This window comes from Lepus europaeus, chromosome 1 (genome assembly GCF_033115175.1).
Source record: "Lepus europaeus isolate LE1 chromosome 1, mLepTim1.pri, whole genome shotgun sequence".
NCBI lineage: Eukaryota > Metazoa > Chordata > Mammalia > Lagomorpha > Leporidae > Lepus > Lepus europaeus.
Window position 1 is genome coordinate 104,299,368 of NC_084827.1, and position 21,507 is coordinate 104,320,874.

Consider the following 21,507-nt stretch of genomic DNA (forward strand, 5'->3'; position numbering starts at 1 on the left):
AGTTATAGCATCACTGCACATTAGACAACACATTAAGGACAGATCCCACATGGGATGTAAGTACACAGTGACTTCTGTTGCTGACTTAACAATTTGACACTCCTGTTCATGGCGTCAGTAATCTCCCTAGGCTCTAGTCATGAGTTGCCATGGCTATGGAAGCCTCTAGAGTTCGCTGACTTTGATCTTATTCCGATAGGGTCACAGTCAAAGTGGAAGTTCTCTCCTCCCTTCAGAGAAAGGTACCTCCTTCTTTGATGGCCCCGTTCTTTCCACTGGGATCTCACTCCCAGAGATCTTTCATTTAGGTCTTCTTCTTTTTTTCTTATCCATGGTATCTTGGCTTTCCATGCCTACAATACTCTCATGGGCTCTTCAGCCAGATCCAAATGCCTTGAGGGCTGATTCTGAGGCCAGAGTGTTGTTTAGGACATCTGCCATTCTATGAGTCTGCTGTGTATCCCACTTCCCATGTTGGATCTTTCTCTCCCTTTTTGATTCTATCAGTTAGTATTAGCAGACACTTATCTTGTTTGTGTGATCCCTTTGTTTCTTAGACCTATCCAAGCCATCGAATGTGAACTGAAATTGATCACTTGGACTAGTGAGATGGCATTGGTACATGCCACCTTGATGGGATTGTATTGGAATCCCCTGGCACATTTCTAACTCCATCATTTGGGGCAAGACTGATTGTGCATGTCCCAAATTGTGCATCTCCTCCCTCTCTTTTTCCACTCTGAAATTTAACAGGGATCACTTTTCAGTTAAAATTTAAACACCTAAGAATAATTGTGTGTTATTTACAGAGTTCAACCACTAGTACTAGAACAACAACAACAACAACAACAACAAATACTAAAAAGGATAAAGTATTACATTGTACATCTAGAGTCAGGACAAAAGCTGATCAGGTCATTGTTTCTTATAGTGTCCATTTCACTTCAACAGGTTTCCCCTTTGGTGCTCAGTTGTCGCCGATCTGGGAAAACAAATGATATTTTTCTCTTTGGGACTGGCTTAATTCACTCAGCATGATGTTTTCCAGATCCCTCCATCTTGTTGCAAATGACTGGGTTTCATTGTTCCTTACTGCTGTGTAGTATTCTATGGAGTACATGTTCCATAATTTCTTTATCCAGTCTACTGTTGATGGGCATTTGGGTTGGTTCCAGGTCTTAGCTATTGTGAATTGAGCTGCAATAAACATTAATGTGCAGATGGCTTTTTTATTTGCCAAATTAATTTCCTTTGGGTAAATTCCAAGGAGTGGGATGGCTGGGTTGTATGGTAGGGTTATGTTCAGGTTTCTGAGGAATCTCCAGACTGACTTCCATAGTGGCTTAACCAGTTTGCATTCCCACCAACAGTGGTTAGTGACACAGTTAGTGTCCCTTTTTCCCCACATCCTCTCCAGCATCTATTGTTGGTAGATTTCTGGATGTGAGCCATTCTCACCGGGGTGAGGTGAAACCTCATTGTGGTTTTGATTTGCATTTCTCAGATTGCTAGTGATCTTGAACATTTTTTCATGTGTCTGTTGGCCATTTGGATTTCCTCTTTCGAAAAATGTCTATTGAGGTCCTTGGCCCATCTCTTCAGTGGGTTGTTTGTTCTGTTGTTGTGGATTTTCTTGATTTCTTTGTAGATTCTGGTTATCAACCCTTTATCTGTAGTATAGTTTGCAAATATTTTTTCCCATTCTGTCGGTTGCCTCTTCACTTTCCTGACTGTTTCTTTTGAAGTACAGAAACTTCTCAATTTGATGCAATCCCAAATGTTAATTTTGGTTTTGACTGCCTGTGCTCCTGGGGTCTTTTTCAAGAAGTCTTTGCCTGTACCTATATCTTGCAGGGTTTCTCCAATGCTCTCTAATAATTTGATGGTTTCGGGTCGTAGATTTAAGTCTTTAATCCACGTTGAGTGAATTTTTGTGTAAGGTGAAAGGTATGGGTCTTGCTTCAAGCTTCTGCACATGGAAATCCAACTTTCCCAGCACCATTTATTGAATAGACTGTCCTTATTCCAGGGATTAGATTTAGATCTTTGGTCAAATATAAGTTGGCTGTAGATGTTTGGATTGATTTCTGGTGTTTCTATTCTGTTCCCTTGGTCTATCCATCTGTTTCTGTACCAGTACCATGCTGTTTTGATAACAACTGCCCTGTAGTATGCCCTGAAATCTGGTATTGTGATGCCTCCGGCTTTGTTTTTGTTGTACAAGATTGCTTTGGCTATTCGAGGTCTTCTGTGTCTCCATATGAATTTCAGCATCATTTTTTCCAGATCTGAGAAGAATGTCTTTGGTATCTTGATTGGTATTGCATTGAATGTATAAATTGCTTTAGGGAGAATGTGTCTGTCAGATTCTAACCCGAAAGAAGGTTCTGATATTTTATCTTTGTAGCTTGGTTCTAGGACAGTGGTCAACATACTATTTGTTTTGTTTATTTGTTTGTTTGTTTGTTTGACAGGCAGAGTTAGACAGTGAGAGATAGAGAGAGAGAGAGAGAGAGAGAGAGAGAGAGAGTTATAGACAGTGAGAGAGAGACAGAGAGAAAGGTCTTCCTTCCATTGTCCCATTCCCCTAATAGCTGCTGTGCCGATCCGAAGCCAGGAGCCAGGTGCTTCCTCCTGGTCTCCCATGTGAGTGCAGGGCCCAAGCACTTGGGCCATCCTCCCAAGAGCATCCTCCAGAGAGCTGGACTGGAAGAGGAGCAACCGGGACTAGTACCCGGCGCTCCAACCGGGACTAGAACCTGGGGTGCCGGCGTCGCAGTTGGAGGATTAGCCAAGTGAGCCACGGCACTGGCCTAACATACTATTTGTAAATATATATAAAATTTCCAGTAGTAACGGTAAAGATGAATATTGTTTTATTTAATATAGATATTGATTGAGATACAGACCTTTGAGCCGGTCTAGCAGAGTTCCAATTCCTTCTTTAACTCCAACTAAATTTGGAACATGGGGCAATTTGTTGGAATTCTCTGTGCTTTAGTTTCCTCATCTGTGTCATTTTCTTTAGGCTATTGTGAAGAAAAAAATGAGTTAAAGTAGTTAAGGCACTTAGGATGGTGCCTGCTGCCTTATAAGTGCTTTCTGAATATTATTATCATTATCATTATTATATTCCACTCAGCTTGTTGGTTTATAATTAGGGCTTTTCTGGAAACATCTGTAAGACTTAATTTGATGAGATGTTCATTAATCCTTCTAATAACTGTATGTATTTTTTGTTTTTCACAGCCTACCAGAGATGACCGTGGCTGGTTTGTTACACCATTAGGTCCCAATCCATGGTGGACAGTAGTAGCTGCTATTATTCCTGCTTTGTTGTGTACTATTCTAATTTTTATGGACCAACAGATCACAGCTGTCATCATCAACAGAAAAGAGCATAAGCTAAAGGTATGTTTTAATATCCAATTTAATGTAAATAATTTTGATTTAACAGATAGCAAGTGATGTTCTTTAGACTTTGCCTATATTCTGTCTTCGTTTGTACAGAGAAATGTTAAAATAACATCTGAGATTCATGATTTTCATTGTTTTACAAGATACTTTGTCTTGATGATGAGATGAAAACTTGACTGTAGTATTTGGCTGAGCTGTAAAGTCTCAGACCTTCCGTTTAGGGCTTAAAACAAACAAACAAATAAACAACAAAATATTGTTAAAGTTCTCACTTTACCATGCTTATCATTTTCCAATAAAATGACAATCTATTCTGGTGGAATCCAGCTTTACCAACTTGCCTTACCTAGGATTCCTCTAGTTGACCCCAAGCATAATTATGTTGCATCCATACTGGGACAAATTACACTTTCAGATATTCTCTTTTTCTTTAATTATTATTTTACCTATAATGACTATTACAACAACTTATAGTTTGTAAGTGACATCTTTGAGTTTTATTTCAACTTTTGATAAATTTGTTTTTGCAAGAAGAATAAGTATGTAAATGTCTTATTGTATTCTGATACTGCCATTTTGCAACTGTGAGAAATCAAAGTTGTTCACTGGTGTGCAGTTTGTCTGAGATATGTAATGTGACCACTATCACTTACAGAAATATGTTAAATAAAATCAGTGAAACCATGGAATGGTTAAAAATAATCTGAATCAAATTCATATCATAGGGGGCTTGCCACCTATCTTCACATATTTTTAAACTCTAGAGGAAAAATCATTACCAGAGTAGAAAAAAAAATAGTTTATAGGCTTTTATAAGTATGTGAGAAAGATTTAAAAGCCTTTATGTCACTGTCATTATGATGGATACACACTCAACTTTTCTAGCATGAGGATTCATGGAATAGCTATCATGGTGGCTGCAGTGTGTTCAATATTGATGGAATACAATAATGATATAAATCTCAGAGAGCAATTTGTTTGCAATTTTCCTACTAAGAAGGAATTTTGAGTTTTTATTGGAGAAAATGTGTCTACCCTTAAAAAAGAGTGTTCTTCATTCTCTTTGTAGAATGTTTCTTAAGAATTTTAAATCTTTTTGAAAAGGATTTCTCAATTCACTAATGTTATTTGTCAAACAAAATGTTTAAGTCTTAAAGATATGTTTTACAAAAATATCTCATGAAGTATTAGGAACTATTCCAGTACTGACTGGTACATGTTCTGGAGGGGAAGGGATTTACATTCTATTTATTTACTTACATTAAAACAATAAACAGACATATAAAATTATACATATTTATTAAAGACTATGTGATATTACATTCCATGTACACGTTGGTATGTGTGTAACAACTAGTTCTCTTTGTGGATATAAAGGGGAGAGGCTGATTTATAATGTTTGCTGAATTCCATGGGATGGCTGTTCCCACTATGGCTGATTTTAAGCTGCCAACACAATATCAATGGGCAGGAAAACTTTTCAAAAACTGAATAATTTACTCTCATATGTTTATGAATTGGCTACAAAATCCCCTACTTAACTAAGCATTTTAATATTGGAAATTTTAATTATTTAAAAATTATGACCATTGATAGTTTAAAAATATTTGCTTTTAAAACATCAAGCATCTGCTAAAGTAAATATCACCACAATCTTATTATTAAACTTGCATAGTTAATTAAATAGATCTGTAAAACAAGTGTAAATAGTTTATGTTAATGTTGTGTTATTCTGTTGCTCTTTTCCTACATGCTAGTCTATTTTTTAAGACTGAAGGCATTTCTATTTTTCTGATTTTAAAGTAATGTATAATTTTGGTTTAAAAATCAAGTAAAAAGTTAAATGACAAAAATGAAAAATACTACAATTTTCATTACCTAGAGATAACAAGTTACATTTTGATATATACCCAGGCATATAATTTCAAACTACATATGTTGTTTCTTTCTCATGAAAGAAAATTATTGTGATAATCATATCATATCAACAAGAAAGCCTGAACTATCATTTTTAATGGCTGTATGTATTTCATTGTATGACATGTGCTTTAAAAATGAAATAAGAGGCTTTTGTTTTAGGAATCCATGTAATCATTATCACCCTTTAATAGAAGACTTTCTACCCTTTATAATTCAGCAGAAATCCCACTAATTTCGCAAAACAATTGACCTGTGTAAAGTCCATCAGAACTGATGTAGTATTTTTTCTAAATACTAATGGAATCATATTAAAGCAAAATGTGGTGGTAAGTGAAGATTTGCTGGCAGAAATCTTACCTTTATGGACATTTTGTAAAGTTGATCTTTAGAAGTCCCTCAACCTTATAAACCACACAGTCTTGTTACTCCTTAGTCTTCTTGAGCCTATATTACATCTTGGACTTTACAGTCTTTCTAGAGCTCCAAATCAATAAATATGCTAATTTCTTGCTTTATATATAACTAAAATGCAGTAAAACATTTTTAAGTGGTCTTTTCAAGTACTTGTATTTATAGAATTAAAGGCAGAACTAAAGCATTTAATGTTTTGTCACCAAAATACATCTGAAGCTGTATTAGTAGACCTTTGTTATTATACAAATAGATGATTAAGTAGTCAAAGGATCATATTTGTGCCCTTAACACTCTGGATTTCATAAACAGTTGAACAAATCTGGCTTAATCATATTCTCTACTGCGACTACCACAAGCAGAAGAACCAGTCTGCTCTTGGCAATACGAATCTGAACACTCCAACCTCCTCCTTGGATGTGAATATTTTGAATGCCAGTTCTTTTTGTTGAAGATATAATTTATCTACACCAAACACTTATTTTTGGCCTATAGCCTTGTCTTCTATAAAGCTTTACTATAGTGTGGTCTGCTGCTACTGATTTTCCTGTTAACCAAAAGAACAAAAAAAAAAAAAAAAAAAAAAAGAAAAGAAAAAAAAAAAAAGAAAAGAAAATCACCTTCTCAGAACATTGTTTACTCAGAATAATGGTTTGTTCCATAGCTGTCCTCCCCGGCTGTTGCTTCACTGAAATGTTTGCAAAGTCTCCTGGCTTTGATTTGAATTACATTTTCACGAAAAGATGTGTTTCTTTAATATATCCCCAGACCACAAGTTAACCACATCTTCAGCTTTAACTAAGTTTCTTTTCTCACTTAAAAACTCTTTTTTTTCCCATGGTCAGCATATTACGTGAAATCAGCTAATGAATCATGTTTTCTAGTTTGTGTCTCAAGTCCCTTAGACCCCACATCATGTATCAAGGTCTTCACCATATATCCAAGGACTCTCAGAACTCCTCTGATTCTTTCTGTCTACAAACTCAACAATTTAGGTATTTTTGTGTTTTTTTCCCTTCCAAGTCCAGATCTAGTAGTTGATTTTCTTTTAGATGACAATTCTCCTGCCAATAAAGATGGTTTTTATCATTCTATGAGTGTTACTATGTACACATTAAAGCTGTCTAGGCACAGCCCACTGGCTGAGGAACTTACTACTCTGTCCAAATGAGGGGACTCAAAATTAGCAAAATTCCAGCTTACTGAACTCCATGATTCTTTTGGTCATTCAGGAGGGAAAGAAGCTGCAAATGTAAAATCTAAGAATGCGAAGTATCGTGTCTATTAAATGTAGATATATGTGTAAATTCATACTCTTCAGCATTTATTTGTTTCTTCCTAAAGCAGTAGAATGGGCATAGATGAGCTAAATCTCTTTGAAAAGCATTAAAAATCTCTGCCTGTTTTTTTTTTTTTTTTAATGAGTACACTCTCAGAGTGAAAAGAAAAGAAAGATATTATTTTACAGAAAAAGAAAGTTTCTGTAAGATACAACCATGGGCTTCTCTACATGTTTCTGTAGACAGTTCAGGCTTCTTTTGACATCATTTTTAATAAACAGCAATACAATCCGGGATCACTTGAGTAAATGAATGCGTTTGCGACATTCATTTGGCACCACATCCTCTCGATGGTTATGGCATTTGATATGTTCTTTTTTGCCCTCTTTGTCAGCCTGGTTCTTCATGTCAATCTATAGTCTTTTATGTGGTTAACTTGACAGATGCAGGAAATTGCTGCCAAGCTTTGAAATGAATTTTTTCAGCAGTGGCATCTGGGTATCAGATGGTCCTCTTGGCTGGCCTCTTGTCTTGCTGCATGTTGGTTTTAGTGGGGTCTGGTGTAGCATCACCTGTTGCTATGCTCCCTTTTCCTTCCATATGTCCATTTTCCGTGATTCATGGATGAATGTGAGAATAAAAGCTCTAGTTCTGTCTTTACTTGAGAAAAAATGTACAGAAATATGTTAGAAGGTACAGAGCTCTCTCTCTGACAAAGGGATACTTCCCTTTGGCTTGCGTGCCTATCAGCTAATAATTTCGTTACAAAGACCAAGTTTTAAAGGATATTTTAAATGAAGAGCAAAGGAAAGGATGCTGATTAATTAGAGGATATGCCAGAATTGCTGTTAACCTTTGGTTTATATAAATCAAGATTCTCCCATTGTTTTGTAACATAACCAGAGGAAAATCTTATTTTTGTTTTTATTGTATACTGTATATTACTAAGCCAGATTTCTAAATTTAAAATCATTTCCTCCAAAAAATTTTTATCCACTCCCTGCAATTCAGAATATCACTGTTTACATTTGTATGGTACTTCAAAACACTCACTAAAAGTAATGGAAAAACAGCATCATGACAATGACCTTGCTGATACTACCAAGCTGTAGAGAACATGGACCCTAGAAAGTCCTGGTTCTGCTGTAAGCTGTCTTCTGTCCTCCTCCAATGTTCATGTTGCAGCCTATGGCACCTCTTTTTTTTTTTTTTTTAAAGAAAAGATTTATTTATTTATTTATTTATTTGAAAGAGTTACAGAGAGAAAGAGAGAGAGAAAGGGAGAGGGTAAGAGAGAGATCGTCCATCCACTGATTCACTCCTCAGATGGCCACAACGGCTGAACTGCACCAATTGGAAGCCAAGAGCCGGGAGCTTATTCCAGGTCTCCCATGCGGGTGCAGGGGCCCAAGGACTTGGGCCATTCTCCACTGTTTTCCCAGGCCACAGCAGAGAGCTGGATCAGAAGTGGAGCAGCCAGAACTCAAACCAGCGCCCATATGGGATGCTGGCACTGCAAGCAGTGGCTTTACCAGCTACATCACAGCGCTGGCCCCTGTGGCACCTCTTATATCTTCTATAAGCTTAGAAATACCACAACTTTGCAAAATAGCTGCAAGAAACACCATCTCCCCATTATATACCTCAGAAACAGAGGCTTGAGAAATGAAGCCCTTCATGTTCTATACCCTTATTAGTCCAGAGCCCCTAGGACTGACACTCCTCTTGTTGTTTACAAGGCTGACTTTAAATAGACCAAAGTTTGGGTTCTGTTTGTGCAGAGCAGCATCTTCCAAAATGTCTCCCAGAAAGGGCTAAGGTTCTTAATAAGGCCTATTCCTAGGCCTTTTGGTTTGTCCCAGCCCCAGGGTGTTTCTGCTCTCACACTGCTGCCCTTGTGAGTGAAAATTGTCCCTTAGTTGCTTGCAGAGTTATTCCAGAGTTACATTCATCAGGAAAATTGGGTTGAGACATTTTGGTAGCATAACTCCAATTGAGCTGACCCAATTAAGTAGTCCACTGGGTTGGTGACAACCACAGGAGGAAAGATCTTTAGTTGGGTATCACCCATATGCTCCTATTGTCTCTTGCACTTTTATAATTTGGTAGGAAAGAGTAGAAAGGAAAGGAAGAATACCTGATATTAAGAATTTTTTCTTTATCCTTTTCTTAACCAATTAACAAAGCAAAATAACAGGAAGGAAGCATTACCATAACAAATATGCAACAAATACTCAATATATTTCATATCCCAGGATATATAAGCTTACTTATACAACAAAATGCTTGCAGTTTGATAATATTTTTTTCTAAAATATAAAACTATTCTTCTAGAATAACCAGTCAGTTCTGTCATGATCACAGTAACAAATGGAAATGCTATATCTTGTAAAATCATGTTTCTTTAATTCTAAGAAATTCAGTAATGTTTATTTTCTTTTCAAATAGTCAACCTTTAATTTTTTTAAAGTTTTATATATTTGAAACAGAGACAGAGAAGGAGAGGCCTTCCATCCACTGGTTCACTCCCCAGATGGCCACAACAGCTGGAGCTGAGCCAGGAGCTTCTTCCTGGTCTCCCACATGAGTATGGGGCCCAAGGACTTGAATAAACCTCTGCTGCTTTCCCAGGTGCATTAGCAGGGAACTGGATTGGAAGTAAAGCAACTGGTGCCCATAGAGGATGGGTGCCAATATGGGATGCCGACGTTGTAGGCCAGGGCTTTAATCCATTGTACCCCAGCACTGGCCCCATCAATCTTTGATTTTTCTTGGTTGCTTATATACCACTGATTGTGCTTACAGCTATGAGACACACTGAGAAATTATATGATAAATTATCTGCCCTTGAGAAACATATGGTTTGGGGTAGGCATTTGGCACAACAGATGAGACACAGCTTGGGACACCTGCATCCCATATCAGAGCGCCTGAGTTTGAGTCCCACTGCTCCTTCCAATGCCATCGTCCTGGTGATGCACACCTTGGAGGCAGCAGATGATGGCTCAAGTAATTGAGTCCCTGACACCGACATTAGAGACCCAGACTGTACTCCTGGCTTCAACCTGGCCCATCCCTAGCTGTTCCAGGCATTTGGGAAATGAACAACAGACGGAAAACTCTGTCTATCTGCATCTCTCTACCTTTCAAATATAATGCAAAAAAATAAATAACAATTTTAGAAGAAACATCTTTATTGAGGAGCCTCGAAACAAAATGAGTGCAAGAAAGAAATGTGTTCAACTGCTAGAATGTACTAATACCTAGCATCTACTGGGTGCTTACTAAACAGATATTATTCTAAATGATTTATTAAGTTAACTTATTTAACTCTCATAACAATCCCAAAATGTGCCTTGTAATCGCTTCATCATCATTTTCTGGACAGGGAAAAAGAGGCACAAGAACTTAATTTGCCCAAAGTCATTGGTCAAGCCAGCATTTGATCCCAGAGATGTCTCCAGAACCCATCATCTTTAAACATTTTATAATACTGCCTGTCATGAAGTAGTTGTTAAAAATTAAGACTACAAGTTGGAATGTAAAATAGGCCAAGCTTTTTGCTACCTCTGTGATTTATACTTTCAATTTTTATGTGGAATGGAGGGGGAAGGTAATGATTCTCTCTCCTCTCCTTGAATTCTTTCCCCAGGGAGCCCTTATCGAATCCAACGGTGAAGTCTGCACACACTCCGCTGCACTTGTTTTCCTCGTTTCTGTTTCCTGCCTGGTCCTAGGAAGCACTTACAGTTGTAATACCTAAAAATCAGTGATAGTGGAGTAGAATTACAGAATATACAAAAGAATACAAAAGCTATCATTTTATTGAGAAGCTGAAATGGAAACAAATGAGAGCAAGATAGCACCATATTAAGATATGTATCAGGGATCTCAGGAGCTATGATATTATTCTTCCAAATAAAAGCCACCCCTGAGGCAAAAGAGAACAATTGGAGACTAAATGCTTAAGTAGATTTTGTCTCTACAAGATCTGATATGAAGGACTTCTTGGGTATTGTCAGGAAGTGGTTTCTCTTCACAACCAGGCCATCCTTAGCTTTGTTGTTGACACAGTTCCTTTTCAATCTTTCTTTTTGTAACAGAAAGGCTGTGGGTACCACCTGGACCTGTTGATGGTGGCCATCATGCTTGGGGTGTGTTCCATCATGGGTCTGCCATGGTTTGTGGCTGCCACCGTCCTCTCCATCACTCATGTCAACAGCCTGAAATTGGAATCAGAATGCTCAGCTCCAGGAGAACAACCCAAATTTCTCGGCATTCGGGAACAAAGGGTTACTGGACTTATGATTTTTATTCTTATGGGTTCATCAGTCTTTATGACAAGTATTCTGAAGGTAATAAAGTCTACCTTTGTGAACTTGAGAGCAGGCAGAATGTATCATGGTTTAAAAATTTCATTTGAATCCAAGCCATACATCTGAAAATATTATGTAGTATAAGATGAAAGGGATTAATTTATTTGCCATGTTTATACACTTCCTACTAGCATGAGGGATAAAAGTAATGTCCTTTATTTTAGAATTCTTAAATGCATAAAAATTTAATTTGGCTAAGTAGAATTTGAATATAAATTGTTATGACAATTTTGAAATGATGATCAAGCTATGGAAAAAAGTCACTCATTATTTCTGACTGACTTGTGACCTGAATTCCCTACAAGCCTATACAAAATAAAAGTTTTCCATTTTCTTGTCAGTGGAAGATGTATGAGCAATTAATGTTGCCTACTATGCGATAGAAGTACAGAAACAAGCATGGCCATGCTTATGGTCACATACGCAATTTTGTATTTTAGGTATTCCATAAAACTACTGCATAGACATTATCATTGCACATCCTTACTTTTCACACTTTTCAAATAATTGAATCCATTTTGTAGAGAGTAACTATTTTGTTATGTAATTTTGGCCGATATTTCTAAATTGTGTAAAGTGTGTTTTAAGTTATAATTCACTCTACTTGGCCACATTTTGGAATCTCTAGGTAACCTGTTTGGCACTTTACACAAGTTCACTTGTATTTAATTATTTATACAAGTATTTAATTATTTATACATTTGCAAAAATTAATTTCTGTTATATAAGTAATTGTCTAATAGGATAATGGTAAACTATTCCAATAAAAGAAAATTTGAAATCACTGAATATTTACAAATACTTGCTGTAATGTTAAAACAACTAAATGTTAGCTTTATTATTCACCTATCCTTTTTAAAGATTATTTATTTTGAAAGTCAGAGATAAGAGAGAGAGGGATAGACACACACACACACACATACAGAGAGAGAGAGACAGAAAGAGAGAGAAAGGGATCTTTTATCCATTGATTCATTCCCCAGATGGCCACAGAAGCCAGGAGCCAGGATCTTCACTTGGCTCTCCCACGAGGATGGCAGCATTCCAAACAGTTGGGCCATCTTCCATCAGCTTCCCAGGCCATCAGCAGGGAGCTGGATCAAAGTGAAGCAGATAGGACTCAACCGGCACCCGTATGGTTTCTGGCATTGCAGGCAGTGGCTTTACCCACTGTATCACAATGCCCACCCCTATTATTCACTTAAAAAAAAAAAAAAGATTTATTTATTTATTTGAAAGAGTTACACAGAGAGAGAAGGAGAGGTAGAGAGAGAGAGAGATTTTCCATCTACTGGTTCACTCCTCAGATGGCCACAACACCTAGAGCTGAGCCGATCTGAAGCCAGGAGCCAGGAGCTTCTTCTGGGTCTCCCATGTGCGTGCAGGGGCCCAAGCACTTGGACCATCTTCTACTGATTTCCCAGGTCTTAGCAGAGAGCTGGATCAGAAGTGGAGCAGCTGGGACTCAAACCAGTGCCCATATGGGATGCCAGCACCACAAGCGGCAGCTTTACCAGCTCGGCCACAGCGCCGGTCCCTATTATTTACATGGTGTTTTAATAAATTTTGACCTATAAAATATAACAACCATTTTATTATCATCTCATTTTAGAAACTGGAAAACTAAGGTGCTTCATCAAGCTTAAGAGAGCTTAAGTAACAACTTAAGATGCTAGAGCTAAAAAGTGCCAGAGCTAGACTTTGAACTCACGTCTTCTGGTTCTGTACTAAACTGCTTTTAAAATACATTTTTGGGGAAGGAGGGCAGCACTATGGCACAGGAGTTTAGCTCACCACCTGTGACACCAGCAACCCTTATGGGCACTGGTTCCTGTCCCTGCCGCTCCACTTCCTATCCAGCTTCCTACTAATGCACCTGGGAAAGCAACAGAAGATGGCCAAAGTCCTTGGACCAATACACTCATGTGGGACACCCAGATGAAACTCCTGGCTCCTGGCTTTGGCCTGACCCAGCCTCAGCTGTTGAGGTCTCTTGGGGAATGAACCAGCAGAGGAGTATCTCTCTCCCCCAACTCTCACTCTGTAACTCTGCCTTCAAAATAATAAAAAATAATCTTTTAAGTGATTCATTTTCAAAATATTTTTATTTGTCTGAGGTGAATAAGTTTTATGTATTTCGTATATACAGATTTAGGAGCATAGTGATATTTCCTACCCTACCCTCCCTCCTGTCCCCCTTGCACCCACCCTCCTCCTTCCTTTCTTATTCTTTCTTTTAAGTTTTACAATGACATACTTTCAGTGTATTTTATAATCATAAGCTTAACCCTCTATTAAGTAAAGAATTGCTTTTTTTCTATTATCTTTTTGATAAGTACAAAATAGCACAACCACAATCTGTTTGAAAATAACATATGCCTTTTCTCTAATTATTCTTTTACAGTTTATTCCCATGCCAGTGCTCTATGGAGTGTTTCTTTATATGGGTGCTTCATCTCTAAAGGGAATCCAGGTAAATCACTTACAGCTCTGCAGGCACATCTGTGGTGACTCATCTGAAGGTCTATTGATGCTATGTCATGTGACAGCTAAGAAAAGTACATCAGCTGAGGAACAACTTTCAGGCCACAATTTAATTTCTTGAAACTTGTCAGAGTTATAAAAATTAAAGAATCTAGCATCTAGGGTTCATAATCTTAGGATACTTCTATTTACCCTAAGTCTGTTAAACCTCTGAGAGGTTTCTATTTTATAGCCCTTGTGGAAGATGAATGGCAGTATATTTCAAGATACCCAAATACTAATAGTCTTTGAGACTCTAATAATGTCTATGGACATCTATCCATGAGAATGAAAACACCTTTACCACAAAGATTTTCATGCTAATATATACTCTTTAAAATCTTGGAAACAACCCAATTAAACCAATAAGGGTAAAATAATTAAGTAATCTATGGTATATTCACTGAAAATTGGTAATTACGAGGACTACAAAAGTAACATGATACAAATATTTGTGGTATAATACAAATTGAGGGAATATCAGTCATAAGTTCAGAAAGCTGTGAGCTTGAGTAAGATTAAAATGGAGGTAGAGAAATAAAAACAATATGTTAAAAAATGAGATCCTAGATGATGTTATTTCTTTTATGTTTGTTTTCTGTTATTATAACAATTGTATTTATAAAATTATTTTATAATTAATCTTAAAATAAGGATATATAGGGTAAGGCAGTTTCAAATATAAAGAAACCATATGCATTGCTTTAAATATTGGATAAATATTTTGTGTATTATATTAGCTTTCTATTGCTTTGTAAAGATTAATGTACAATTTAGTAGATTGGAACAACACACTTTTCTTACCTCACAGTTTTGGCGGGATGGGGGGTCACACATTTGGGAGCCATTTACCTAAGTGGTTTTGGCTCTAGCTGTCTTTTGTGGTTGATGTCAGAATGGAAACAGGGCAGCAGTCAACCGAAGGCTTGATAGTGTTGGAAGATTTACTTTCAAGCTGGCTCATCACACAGCTGTGGGCAGGAGGCCGTAGTCTCTCTCTGGTTGTTGATAGCAGGCCTCAGGTTTTTTGTCCCAAGATCTCTTCATAGGATACTTATACTTATGCTGTATCCCCATGACATAGAAACTGATGCCCTCAGCGTGAGCAGGGAGGGGGAGAGGGAAAGGGAGAGAGAGGGGATTAATTAAGAAGTGCTTTTTAGTTCAATCACAAAATTGTGCATAGTCACTTACAGTCTCTATTTGTTGGAACTGAGTCACTACTAAGTCCAGCTTGTAGACAAGAGGAAGGAAATTACACTCCATCTCTTGAATAGAAGAGTATCAAAGAATTTGTGGATACATTTGAAAATCTCTAATAGTGTATTCTACATCTTTACAGAGGTTGTTGGAAACTTCTTGTAGTTTTTATTTTATGATTCTACTTTCAGTTGAATAGTGAGTATTCTCTTAAAATTCATATGTATCTGGAACCTCAGAATGTGACCTTATCAGGAATTAGGAGCTCTGTAGATGTAATTAGATACAGATCACACAATAAGATCATCATGGACTTAGGGTGGGCCCTAAATCTAATGACTGGGATCCTTAAAAGAAGAAAAGAGGACACAGAGAGTCCCATGGAAGAAGACCAGGTGAATCCGGAAAAAGAGACTGGAGTTTTGCTGCCACAAACCAAGGATGCCAGGAGCCACCAGGAACTGGAATATGCAAGATTTTTCTCCCCTGGGCCCTTCACAGCAGGCGTAGCTTGGAAACATCTTGATTTCAGTGTTCTAGCCTCCCCTCCACAACTGTGAGAGAATACATTTCTATTGTTTTAAAACCACAAATTGTGGTAATTGATTATATCAGCCTTAGGAAACTAATACAGATTTCTACTTAAATTTGCCTTGGAATAATCTCGTTTTGCAACAACATTATGTTGCCAGAACAGTTAACTTTTATGGAAAAAAAAAAAAGAATAGAGACTTTTTGTTGTAAAGTTCAGGTTTTTTGTCAATTAAAAAGAAAATATAATTGTAGCTTTTTCTGTGACACAGCGAGTCGGCCCTGGTCAAGGATCTCCACGTCTGCATGAACAACTAAGCAGCCTCTGGCTTGGAGGGAAGCAGCAGCACCTAGGCCTTACACGAGTACTGAGTGCTGCATGTTAAAGCTGAAGCGAACCTCAATGTGGGATCATGGGACACCCAGAGTAGACAGATCCTGACCTTGGGTAGCATTATCTTGGAATAGGGAGATGGTTGAGAACTGTTGTGTTAGAATTTTACTCAAGTTATATTCAATTTGCCCACTTAAAATTTCACATATAAAAAGTGTGTTTTGATAGAATTGACTTGGGTAAGGCAGATAGGAAAGAGTTCTGAAGTGATTTTATTTATTTGTTTTGTTGCTTTTTGCCTTTGGCAAAAGTTCCACAAGTGCTACTTTCATCTGAGAGTGAAAAGTATTCATTATTAGGCCCCAGGCTCACATAAATCAGCAGCAGAAGTTTAAGAAGCAAAGTAGAATCATTTTGATAGGCTTCAACATATTTTTCCCACTAATTCTACTCACATGCTTTTAAACTCAGAATTAAACAAAAATGTCAAGTTTTGTAATTATTTGGGGTGTGAATCTTTCAAATGAAAATTGAAGAAAACATTATTAAAGGTCCATGAGGTAAGTACAGTGAGTTTTAAACAGCATAAATAACACAGCATGCTGGGTCATGCATCAGCAAACGTTCTCATGCTCAGAAACAGGTTAATGAAATTTTCTGAGCCTGTAAGCTCAAGCAGGGAGTTGAAAATATTTGAAATTTATAACTAACTAGATAGGCAAATGGGATATGGATATTAGGAAATGATCAAAACCAAATGAAACACTCAGAATTTATTTACTTAAACGTACTAACTATCAACAATTCAAGGAACATGTTAACTTGTTACCCTATAGGTGGAAGAATCTGTTATTTGATTGCTGGGCAATATTAAAAACCTTATCCAGGTTTCCCACTGGAAAACATGGCAGAAAAAAATAGATCACTGTGTTCTCACGAATGCTGTTTCTGTATTCAGATATATAACCACATCTAAATGCGTTCCAACACTTCAGGAATCCAAGTAAAGCAAATGTGCCATTTAAACAATAACAATTGAAGCACCCACACACTGAAGTACACTTATGCAATAACAGCTTCACAAATGGAGAAATGGTGGCTAGGAAAAATTGGTTCTACAGACACAGAAATATTCAGTTATGGAACAGAGGATTTAATTTTATTTCTTCCCTATCTCCACCTTCAGCATGCACCAAGTTTTGTTTGTTTAGTGGCTTCTAATTTTTTTTTAATTTTTTTTTTTTTGACAGGCAGAGTGGACAGTGAGAGAGACAGAGAGAAAGGTCTTCCTTTGCCGTTGGTTCACCCTCCAATGGCCGCCGCGGCTGGCGCGCTGCGGCCGGCGTACCACGCTGATCCGAAGACAGGAACCAGGTGCTTCTTCTGGCCTCCCATGGGGTGCAGGGCCCAAGGACCTGGGCCATCCTCCACTGCACTCCCGAGCCACAGCAGAGAGCTGGCCTGGAAGAGGGGCAACCGTGACAGAATCTGGCGCCCTGACCGGGACTAGAACCTGGTGTGCTGGCGCCGCAAGGCGGAGGATTAGCTTATTGAGCCATGGCGCCGGCCTAATGGCTTCTAATTTTAAGTTATTTAGAAAGTAGAAATACAAAAAGACCTAATGGCCTGTGCATGGACTATATGGAGAAAGATAATCCAGGGGTGGATTCAACACACAGTTCTCTGTGTAGAAGGTGTGAATAAATGTTTTGGAAAGGTACAAGTGAATGTGAATAAATGAATTGATAGGGGATGGACTAAAGTACATTTGATTCTGTTGTAGAAGAAAGGTTAGGTGTACCATGAAATAGATCACAGAGGAAGGATAAGTTATGTTGAATTTAAGACTCTTATTATTTGTACCAGTAGGTTTTAGTGAGATAGAATGTTTTGACTGTATCATGTGGACTCCATGGACATTTGTCTCTTTGCATAATACTTTTGAATATTTAATAAGAATTATTTATAGTCTTCTTATAAGTGAGCTAAGAAACCGCGGCTCACTAGGCTAATCCTCCACCTGCGGCGCCGATACTCCGGGTTCTAGTCCCAGTTGGGGCACCGAATTCTGTCCCAGTTGCTCCTCTTCCAGTCAGCTCAACGTGCTGGCTGTAGAGGCCATTTGGGGGGTGAACCAATGGAAGGAAGACCTTTCTCTTTGTCTCTCTCTTTCTCACTAACTCTGCCTGTCAAAAATAAATAAAGTATGTAAGTGAGCTAAGAAATATCATCTAATGTAATTGTTTTGAGCATGCCTATCAGTGTTTGAAACCATTATTGTCTAAATAATCACCTCTTGTTGGAAACATCAAGACTGCAAAAATTGGCCTGAGAAAAATTAAATGATTCACATTAATAAAGTCAACTTGCTTCGTTGGTTAGTAAGTAAAATGTGACTAAAGATTTAAGCTTCTTGTGAAAATTAGTTTATAAAATTTGATTTGAGAAATTGTGGTTTGCTAAATATAAATGGCCTCAACACTAACAACATTAGATAGCCCAAAAATAATAGTACTATCTTTATAGAAAAATTGATACAGAAATTAACACTGAACTGACAAAAATGACATTGATTGAATGGAAGTTGTTTTAATAAATTGAAAAATATATAGTTTGACAGTGACAGGAAATTAGTCAAGAAACTAAAATGAGTTAACAAAGTTTCCTCTGGAAAACACTTTACTAACAAATAATCTAGGTTAAATTATTATGGTAAAGATGTTTGTGTTTGTGAAGACAGCATCAGAAATTTTGCTGGGAATCAAATTATCAAGGAAATAACAAAATAGTCAAAATAAGGAAGTCAAAACATCCTGTTCAACAGCTGGATGCTAGTTTGGAGCACAGGAGAGAGAAGTGAGGCAGAGGGAAATAGCTGGGAGTGGTTAGCAGCTGTGTGAAAACTGAAGCCACAAGAATGGGTGAACTAGTCCCACAGAGAAGAGGACAGATCATGGGAGTCCAGGAGGGGACTTTATTTTTTGCCACTCCAAGTTAGCACCATTTAGCATTGGCTTTATTATTTTGAACTCTTCCAAACTATAAACTGTATCAATAATCAAGTAAAATGGGGTATTAACTGAAATGTTAATATTTCACAGTATAATCATAATAATCCCATTATCCTAATGTCCAAATGTCTACTTCAGTGTGATCGAGATATATTGTATGAACTTAAAATTTTGGACTATATTAAACTTCTACTCCCCTTTCACCTTGATAAGCAGATTTCTTTTAAAAAAGTTAATAGACATAAAATTTATGCAAGTGTTTGGAGTACTATGTAATTTTGTGTTACATGTGAACATTGTTTAACATTCAGTCAGGGTAAATATGTTTAACCTATGGGGCACTTAACATTTCTTTATAGTGAAAATATCCATAATCCTACCTTCACTTTTTTTTTAGGAAGAGATAATACAGTACATTAATAAATTTCTACTTATTCTACTTTTATTGTCTTAATCCTAAAAGCAATTTAGTCTGTTTAATGTTTTAGCTCTTTGATAGAATAAAGCTCTTCTGGATGCCTGCAAAACATCAACCAGATTTTATATATCTAAGGCATGTGCCCCTTCGAAAAGTCCATCTCTTCACAGTTATTCAGATGAGTTGCCTTGGCCTTTTATGGATAATAAAAGTTTCAAGAGCTGCTATCGTCTTTCCTATGATGGTATGAAACTTTTGTCACTCTTTTTCTCTTCCACAGGTTTTCTGGTCTCTTGGAAAACACATGAACTGAAATGGGACAATAGAGCCATTTTGACCAATTATTTGGAACCACAGAATAAACTTTGGCACTAAAACTAATAACAACATAGGATTTGAAGAATATCATGAATTTCAGGGATTCACATTAATTTTGTCTCCGTCATTCTGAATCTTTGTAGTAGTTTGAACTAACTGAAGCTGGATAGAAAAAAAATGTAAATTTTCCACATTGAACTGGAAAGATGTACTGGCAAATCTGAAAAGTTAGGGTTATTTAAAAATGAAATTTGATTAATTTTCAAATACTTCAAAAACTATAGTGAATTTGAATGATGAAATAATTTTTAAAATTATCAGCATAGGTTAGAACCTTCTACATTTAATATAGTGTGAACTCATAACAACATGTATTTAAGGAAACATAGTCAAATACATTTTAGAAGGTTTTGTTTTTGCATATGTAATGAAAAATCACAAGTTTATTTTTTTACAAAGTGCTGGGTGAAGAAAGCACCAATGATCTTAAAAGCTGATTGAACATGAGAGCGCTTCATGCCATTTTGTAATCTACATCTAGGAAGCCATAATAGGTCTTTTAAATGAGCACTATATTAAGTAAAAAAAATATTACCATTATTCTAGGGATGCAGTAGGAAAAGGAAATGAAGGAAGCAAAATATAATACAATGTTTCATACTTATATCTTCAGATTTTACTTTTACTTTATACTGGCTTCTTTCCATTAAAAAAAAAAAAGGAAATATCTCTGATTTTTATTTTTTGCACCTTAAGCTATTTTTTGTAAATTTCCTTCAGGTTTTAGCCCTGGTATTCGTAAGAAAGTTGATGGACTTCTTATTTACCAAACGGGAACTCAGCTGGTTGGATGACTTAATGCCAGAGAGTAAGAAAAAGAAACTGGAAGATGCCGAAAAAGAAGTAAGTCAGTGCAAAAATCAGTATCTCACTAAATTACTGTGCATTGAATCTTCAGATAGTTAGTTATTACTCACAACCACAGCTGAACTACTTTGAAAGTTTAGAGTTAAAAATCATAAAGATTTAAGTTTTACATGAAGAATGCATACCCTAGAGAAATTTCAAAATACTTTGTACATAGTTACCATTTGAATTATAAGCCTTATTTTTCTGATTTACCCCCCTTATCAAGGCTGAAACTTGCCGATGCTTAACTATTTCCAAATAATAGTCATGCAGAGATTCCTTTTTGGTTGAATATATGAGAAGAAATAAAAGAAGCATTATCACTGCTAGCATTTTTCTAGGAACAATGTTTTAATAATTCTAAAGAAGAATTAGTTATTCTTAAAATAGATGAAATGCCTAAGAGGGAAAAATGTTGATCAGATTTGCTTTCAAAGTGACTTAAGATTGAGTAACTGAAAAACCCTTGAGATTTAATTACTTTCAGGGACTACTGATATATCAACTCTTTAGTTTCGTATGTTAAAACAATTTATCATAATTTTAATAACTTATATGAAGTTTGTATATAAGGCTGAATTCATATTGAAGGGTGTTTAATCATAACATTCTTAAGTGTATAAAAGCTGTAAAGAACATAGTAAATAAAAAGAAAGCTTTGTTCAACATTTAGCAGATTGAGTCCATCGATTATAAAATATCAAAATAAAGTTTTCATGTGAATAGAAATGAAACTGAAAGAAAATACTTGGTTACAGTTGTACATTATTCTATTTTTCATGTTTCTATTTCATTCAGTTTCCTATCTTCAGAGCATTTTCTCAAACCATGGATATCTTTCTCTCTGACTTTTTGGGAA

At 36.6% G+C, this 21,507-nt stretch overlaps 1 protein-coding gene across 3 annotated transcripts in view; it reads left to right on the plus strand.

Annotated features, from left to right (window-relative positions):
* SLC4A10 (solute carrier family 4 member 10) overlaps window positions 1–21,507 on the plus strand; it is a 229,346-nt gene that overhangs the window by 188,923 nt on the left and 18,916 nt on the right. For all 3 annotated transcript variants that reach the window (XM_062199976.1, XM_062199985.1, XM_062199980.1), the window contains 5 exons: window positions 3,250–3,411; window positions 11,132–11,383; window positions 13,809–13,877; window positions 19,492–19,665; window positions 20,520–20,642. In XM_062199976.1, the coding sequence (XP_062055960.1) occupies window positions 3,250–3,411; window positions 11,132–11,383; window positions 13,809–13,877; window positions 19,492–19,665; window positions 20,520–20,642 (780 nt within the window). The remainder of the gene's footprint in view (window positions 1–3,249; window positions 3,412–11,131; window positions 11,384–13,808; window positions 13,878–19,491; window positions 19,666–20,519; window positions 20,643–21,507) is intronic.